Here is an 8,186-nt window from a genome sequence, read left to right as displayed (position 1 = left end):
CTGTCCTCTGCCTCCTCTTCTCTAATCATCAGCCTTCATCTCACCCTGTCCTCTGCCTCCTCTTCTCTCCACAGCGAATCATCAGCCTTCATCTCACCCTGTCCTCTGCCTCCTCTTCTCTCACACCAACTCACTTCATGAATCATCAGCCTTCATCTCACCCTGTCCTCTGCCTCCTCTTCTCTCACACCAACTCACTTCATGTCCTCTTTGACTGAATCTATAAATCTCCTCTTTGGTCTTCCTCTAAGCCTCCTGCCTGGCAGTTCCAACCTCAACAGCCTTCTACCGATATACTCACTATCCCTCCTCTGTACATGTCCACACCATTTCAGTCTGGGCTGGCCTCTCTGGCATTATCTCCAAAACGGGGTGCATCCTTAGTTTAGACTAGTCATTGGTTAGACATGGGTTAAGGTTAGGTTTAGGTGTGCTGCCCCGTGGGAGGTTAGGTTTAGGGTGAGGGTTTGAGATAGGTTGTAGTTGTAGTTGTTTGAGATAGGACCAATGACTAATCTAACCAATGACTAGTCTAAACCAAAAACTGTCTAAACTAAGTACTGCACCCCTCCAAAACATGACATGCGCTGTCCCTCTGATGTACTTGTTACCCATCCAAATGTTGAGGTTCTCTCTGGGAGTAACAAGGACCGATGGCTCAGGAACGAGTACATCAGAGGGACAGCGCATGTCAGATGTTTTGGAGATAAAGCCAGAGAGGCCAGACTGAGATGGTTTGGACACATACAAAGGAGGGATAGTGAGTATATTAGTAGAAGGATGTTGAATGTTGGTCTAGAGCAGAGGTTCCCAACCACTGGTGGTACTTGAGCCCCCCTCTGGTGGTACAAAAGGAGTCACCCAAAAAAGGAGAAAAGGACAAAAGTGGAATGAAATATTTTTATTACTACAGGTAGTTCTTCTGACCAAGCAATTGGTTGAAATAGGCTCTCCAGCCGTGTTGAAATGAGCATGACAGCACACCTAGCCGTTAATAGAAGATTTGAGAACTGATTAATCGTATTATAAATATCATCAATTATGCCGATTAGTGATTTGACAGTGTTAGTCAGAGCAGCAGCATTATTGACTTAGGAATGGAACAAAAAGGGCAGGTATTCGCTCCTGTATTTAAACATCAGTTATTATTATGGTGGTACTTGGAGAGCCAAATACTTTCTTGGTACAGGTTCAGTATAAAAACAAAAAGGTTGGGAACCAATGGCCCAGAGGAAGACCAAAGAGAAGATTATGGATGTAGTGAAAAGAGGACATGAAGTTAGTTGAGAGAAGAGAGAAGTTAGTTAGTTAGTTGAGAGAAGAGCAAAGGGTGAGATGGAGGCAGATGGTTTGCTGCGGCGACCACCGAAGGGAAAAGAAGAGTCAGACGGCTGACCGACTTCCGCAAAAACAACCATAACACTGAGATTATCACTGTTGACATGCTTTACAAATATAAAAGATATTCTGAGCACAAATATTTTTTTTAAGGAGAAATTGAGCTGGCTAATTATCAACCATTCCCCCTTTTGTCACCAAGTCACAAATGTTCATGACCTGGCTTCCACACAGCCAGTATCCCCACAGTCTCACTTTTAGAGGTGATCGGCCGATTTTGTCACAAAATGACTCCATCGGTGATCAGCAATTTACCACCCGATGTGGAAAAACCAATCTTCAGATATACAGGTATAGTATAATTCCGTTTTGCATCTTTGTGACAGATCTAAACATTCACCCCTTCCTCCCCACATACACAGGAACATTTTGGAAATATTCACATTTTCCCCTTACGCACAAGATCGGTATCGGCCGATCACGAGAAAAACAAATCGGCGATTGGCCCCCAAAGAAAACCTGATCGGAGCACCACTACTTCTTTTTCTTGTCCTGCGTGGAGGTGCCACTGGTGGACCACTGGTCCAGCAGCCTCTTGCCGTAGTAGATCTGCCAGCCGTGCACCTGCACGGCGATGACGATCACCAGATACATGACGGACACGGCGGAGAAGCCGAAGATGAAGCGGTAGGCCTTGCCGTGGCGGTAGAGCTGCTGCGCCACGGGGAACATCTCCATGGAGCCGTAGAGGAGAGGCGCCACGCAGAAGAGGCCGCCGCTGACCATGGAGACGACCAGGTAGCCGACGTTGTTGCGCGGCAGCGCCGCGAAGCTGAAGAGGGTCGGGACGACACTCAGGAGGTACGGGTACTCCCACTGGTACGGAGCGGCGACCACCTTGTGGGACACCAGGCTCAGCTGGCTGACCGTCACCTGCAGGGGACACACAAATGTTTAGCAGACGCTCTTCTTAGCCCATCCTGACCTGAGATCAGATTCTAGAAATGTCTTCTATGTCAGTCGTTATTCGATTTTTCAAAAATAGCAGACCTACAAGCAGATCTACAAGCTCATAGCACGCCACCGAGTGGCGCGCTATGAGCTTGTAGATCTGCTATTTTTCAATAGCTAAAGCATAACAATGCTAACACCAAAATGGGTTCCCGCCCAAAATGGGTTAATCAATGCATTTGATGTATTACACTAAATACAGTAAGCAGGTAATACATCAAATGCATGAGAAATAGTATGATCATAGGACCAAAGCAATGACAATGTGAAATGAGAACTGGTTGGTGACCAAACGTCCTCCTTACACATTTCAACCAGAGTAGCTTGTCTTTCTTGTCACACAGACTATGTGATTAGATTGCTAAAATGTGATCTGGATTGTGACAGCCATGTTTACCAATCATGTACTTTCATTGAAAAGATTTATAATAATTAAATAAGATGTAACATATCTATCCATCCAGCTATCTCACAAAGAAGAACTTCCCAAATCAATAATAACAATGTCAGTTCAGGCATGTAAATCATATGATCATTTGTCCAGTTGATGTTCCATGGACTGCATGGCAATGGGTAGTCAAACTACTGTCAACAAAATTCTAGGCGAGTCTAGACCATTAAGTAAGTTTGGTCTCTGTCCATTTTTTCCCTTGCCATTAGGTGACACTCAGGCCAATATAAAGGCTAATTTAAGAAATGTATAGTTATTGGTTAAAAGCAAGCTGAGCACAAGGAATATAATTTTAGACAGCACCACGATACAAAGCATGTTACCTTCAAAGTGGTCTTTCCACACAGGGAAAAAAAGGTTTCCCCCGTGCCTTCCCCCCCCCCCCCCCCCAATTGCGGTAATTTCAGCGTGCACCCATATTTTGGCGTACGCCGAGTTGATAAATGAGGGCCTATAGCTATAATATAGCCTATATATTTGACAGTGAGAGTCTGATATTGTAAAAATTTAAATAACTTGATAGAACATGTTATTCTCAATTCTCAACTGTATGTTAGATAATAGGACCCACTTCCAAAGATGACAAAAAAGCTGCTAAAAAAGATTAAATAAAATGTGTTCTCTACAAACATACATTACGGTTTAAAATCAAAGGGCTGCAGAAGAGCAGATGTTTGGCCATTACCTGAGCTGCCATCAGCACCCAGATCAGGACATGGACAATGTTAAGTTTACGGATCTCAGACTTCAAGGCAACACTGTAAAAAAAGAAATAAAGAAAAAAAATAAACGAGTTAGAAAACAGTTTCCACTACTGATTATCACATTACAATTTTTAACATAGTCATTTCCGTTAATTCTCGTTATGGAGGTCAAATCTGGTGTCCTCTAGGTAGTAGGTACTAGTGCTGTATTTAGTAGAGCTGCACAATTAATTGAAAAAAGAGTGATCTATGAAATCTCCTTTCTAAATTTGATCAAGAATCGTGCAGCACCTCAGAACGAAATACATCGCTTGGATGCACCTGGGACGTATCCTCAGTGATGTATCCCATGGTCATCGGGGTTTCAGGTCTCGCGAACATCATACCCCTCACTAGGGTGACCCAGCCGGGGTGATCAAGTCCCGACTTACGTCCCAGTAGCTACCCTCGATCAGACCCACTAGGGATAGACCAGGGCCACACAATCGGTTGGATCCACTCCGGAATTACTCTGCCGGGACTGGGAGGTACAATTCTAGGCTCTGTGGGTTGACTCCTGTCCGGGCCCCTCCTACGTTTCACCAAGTCCACTCCTGCTCTCACCAGGAGTACCGCCAGGACCTGTGCGTTGCACCAGACTCCCATATTTTTTTGTTGACCAAAAGGGAGTGTTTGGCAGAAGCCTCAGCTTATAATGCCAGCCCTTTTAATATTCAAAATAGCTATAAAAATAATGGCCCTCCTAAAGGCCTCATCGAAGGTTTTTGGGCTTCCTCCTCACGGAGGACGCAGGCTGGGGCGCCAACCCATACTGCTCCCGGGGTGCCGTCTACAGGTACATTCCGGCTGTCACCCGTCTCTCCAGTGATCACCAGAATATACCTGGTTGTCACAGTCTATTCCTATGAGTCACTATAAATAGAATACCTCAGAACGAAAATACATCACTTGGATCCAACTGGGACGTATCCTCAGTGATCCTCACTACTTGGCTGTCCAATTCATTTTAGTTACTCTTGTGTTTTTGCTACAAGAGAGCGACTTTAGGAGAGGTTAGCACTGATGTTGTCTGTTTAAAGCCAAAGTATTTGCTCCAGGACCAGGTGTCACATTTTGAATGTATTAACATTCAGCAACTACAGACTAATTAGTAAGACAGTAAATATTTTCATGGTAAAAAATAAGAATCGTCAATCGTGTGAGAATCATGATATGGTATTAGTGTAAAACAAAGACAAACCTCATCTGGTAGTGTTTGGCAACCCTCTCGCGGTGCTGGAAATCACTGCCATCTGTGCCCTCTGCTCTGGGGCCGTCTCGCGAAGCCATGACTGATGCTCCTTCTGTTCTACCCTGAAAGGAAAAACGCATGAAATGAGGTGCACTCTCAAGTTCAACAAACAACAAAGCAACCCAGATTCGGCTCAAACAAGGGATTAAATTAATTTCGCTCCTATGCCACTAAAGAAATGTGGAACGCCCTCCAACAGCCATTAAACGAATGTATCAAGTCAAGAACGCTCCTGGTTCTTCTCTCCATAACCCTCCTGTGCCAAAACTAATTAATTTAATCCAGCAATTTAAAAAAAGTTAAATTTTCTTTTACTCACATGTTAGACAGCCTCAACACGGAACAGACGCACATGTGGCCGCGCACACGCTTAGTCCTTTTCTCCTCAAAATGAGACAAACTGCCATCTTTGAGACATTATAAAAGTCTAAACTTTGATCACGCTAAGAAAGTGAAACCATCCCATGACGATGCATAGCCTAGAATGAAGATTTAGCTCAAATGTGGACGGCTATCACTATTCACAAGAATTGTGAATCCCTAGAAAATGGCAGGGTATAACCCTTTTTTGTTGTTGTTTTTCTTCTAATTATTTGTTCAGCCCAAGACAATTGTGTTTATTGTCATGATTTGTCACCATCAGAGTTGGCTTTGTCTGAGGCTTACAGGTCTTAATAATAATAATAGGTCTCATGTTATCTAGACAGCACTATAATTGCATTGTATGTAGTCATAGCACGTCATAGTACATAATGTATAGCATAGTAGTATAGATGTATAGTTTACATGTATAGCTTCATTATATAGATATTCCACTGTTACTTTCTTAGCTTACGCATGTTTCTTGATAAATGTTTTTATGTGATCTATTCCCATGCTTTTTTTGTTCTTGCTTAATGTAAGTCGCTCTGGATTAAGAGCGTCTGCTAAATGCCTAAATTGTAAATTGTTAATAAATACTTTCTGAAACGTCTATGGGAAAAATGCATGGGAAATTCTCTTCCGGGCCCCTCGTCGTCATGAAAGGGGGGCGGGACTGCGTGAGGAAGTCCTCCTTCACATGTTTACATGAAAACAAATGTCTGGTGTGGTTGTTGTGTTTAGTAGCCCAGAGCAGGTCGAGGTCACCACTAGAGGTTGTTCATAAACTATCTGAAAGGACACTGTTTATGTGGACATGTCCACATAAACAGGAGGCAGGCACAATTTAACAGCTTAAAAGACTGGTTAGTTGATCACAGTTAAATACATTATTATTTATTGATAGACTGTAAATGTTAAACTGTTAAATGTATTTATGTGTGTCTGATTGCTGCTTAGCCGAAAGCAAGGTACAAATTATAGCATCCAAGTTGCTTTGCTAGTTGTTGCTATGACACATTTTTCTATTTATCTTATTAATCAATATAATAAAGTGCATTCAACATATGGGAACTGGGGGGTGCATTGTAGCCAACTTAATTGTAGCCAATTTCTACGTGTAGATTAATTGAAAATGGTGGACCCTGTTGTAAACAAGTGTAATGCTTTAATCATGGTGTCGTCCACAGTAAGTTTTTGTATTGACTGGTGCTTTCATTTGAAATGTACCCATTAATTCAACCAACCAATCAATCATCACCTTTGCAAAGCAAAAGGTGCTAACATTTAAAGTAACTATAGATTGATATTTTGACCGATCTCGGTCAGCCAGGTAGGTAGCTCTGGCACTATAGGCTATGGACTAGCCCCTCTCGGGACCCTACATAAAGCTTTTCTGAAATTTTTATGAGTTTTATGTTGGGTCCCTGGTCAGACCTATATTTTCGTATGGAAATTCCAGTACGCGGAAGTAGAAATTCTCTCTAAAATAGGATCTGCGCCAAGTGACGGCATTATTTTCCTTGAGTTATTCTGAATTCGGTAACTTTAAGTAGCTATACATCCCGCTGCGAATATCTCCTGTGGCGCGGAAGCCGTTAAGTATTTTTAATCTTTGTTTGACCGATTTGGTCGCTTTATTTCTTCTTGTTTGTTTACCGTTTATTGTACCGCCTCCCGGTGTGCGGTTGGCTTGTGAGGCTACGTCCCTGCCTCTGATCTGCTGTGTCATAGCTATAGCGCCACTAGCTAGCCAGATAGGCGGTACAATGAGGTGTCAATAAACAAGGAAGGAAGAGAAGCTTCCAAATCGGGCAAACATATATTAAAAATACTTAACGGCTTCCGCGCCACAGGAGATATTCGCAGCGGCATGTATGGGTACTTATACTTTACATATTCAGAAAGCCTCACACGGAAACATTTCGTCATAGAGCGCGGAGAGGCGCTAAACATGGAGTAAATGTTTTAAACAGGTGGCATGGTAGTAGTGCAACAGGACCCAATGCTATCTGGGTCGTCAAAATGTCAGAAACTTCAGTAGCATTTGGGTTCTGCTTGGAGGGCTAGCTATGGACCAGAGCTATAGTCAGCCAGGTATACGTTATTGCTACTTTATGTACTGTCTGAGTGTCTGTAAACATTTAAAACAAATCATTCGTACTGTACTGTAAGTAACTTGCAGCAGCAACAGCATCGGCACCAGCTGCCATTTCTGAGCAGCTAAAACGCTAACAAGTTTAAAAGGATCGTGTCTGAGCAACAGATAAGAGCTAATAGCTAGCAGTGGATTTTGATTCAACACCACAAAACTACATCACGGGTTACAAAGGTTCGTTCTGGCACTTACGTGCGATCCGATGTGATTTAATGAACGTCCTTTTGAGATAAAACTCAAACCACCACCATGCTCCTGCCCTGCCTGCAGCCAGCCGGCGGATGCGACGTCACGAGGAACACAGGAAGTATGACGTGTCAATCTGTGGTTGGATGAGGGTATGTTCAATGACAACTGTACCCGGAATAAATTATTACAGTAAACAATATCACAAGTTTCACAACGGGTTGTTCTGTAGAATATGTTAGATAAACTTTATTATAATTATTATTCTCTCTCTCTCTCTCTCTTTATCGCACGCACGTATATGTAATGCACCATGAAATTGTATTATTGTAAACAAGTGTAATGCTTTATGGTGTCGTCCACTCACAGAAAACAGTGTTTTTGTATTGAGTTGTAGCCTACTTGAAATGTACTGTAATTCTGCAAACTGTTAATAAACCAATCAATCAATCAAATATTATTTCATGGTGAAACCCCTGCCCACTTTGACAGGCTGGAATGGCTTAGTGTTGACGACAGAGTATACCAGGGGTATTCAATTAGATTAGGCCGGGGGCCACAACTGTAGAATGATTGTGTGTGGGGGGCCGCACATGTGTGCGCGCGAAGCGCGTAAATTTGTGGGTTCTCAAAATGCTTTTTGTGCTCAAACACGAAGATTTATGTATATTTCCGCACAGTAATGAG

At 42.8% G+C, this 8,186-nt stretch overlaps 1 protein-coding gene across 1 annotated transcript; it reads right to left on the bottom strand.

Annotated features, from left to right (window-relative positions):
- Positions 1 to 886: 886 nt before the first annotated feature.
- On the bottom strand, positions 887 to 7,602 carry LOC310853832 (protein jagunal homolog 1-B-like). The gene is made up of 4 exons (XM_083758307.1): positions 7,506 to 7,602; positions 4,745 to 4,857; positions 3,486 to 3,558; positions 887 to 2,271 (listed from the first exon to the last, which is right to left on the bottom strand). Exons 2-4 carry the CDS (start codon positions 4,831 to 4,833, stop codon positions 1,873 to 1,875), a joined length of 561 nt encoding a protein of 186 aa, XP_083614433.1. The 5' UTR covers positions 4,834 to 4,857; positions 7,506 to 7,602; the 3' UTR covers positions 887 to 1,872.
- Between the last annotated feature and the right edge of the window lie 584 nt (positions 7,603 to 8,186).

Source organism: Protomyctophum parallelum (genome assembly GCF_964188405.1).
Source record: "Protomyctophum parallelum genome assembly, chromosome: 23".
NCBI classification, from domain to species: domain Eukaryota; kingdom Metazoa; phylum Chordata; class Actinopteri; order Myctophiformes; family Myctophidae; genus Protomyctophum; species Protomyctophum parallelum.
The sequence above is the reverse complement of the archived record's forward strand: the minus strand, read 5'-3'. Positions and strand labels throughout refer to the sequence as shown.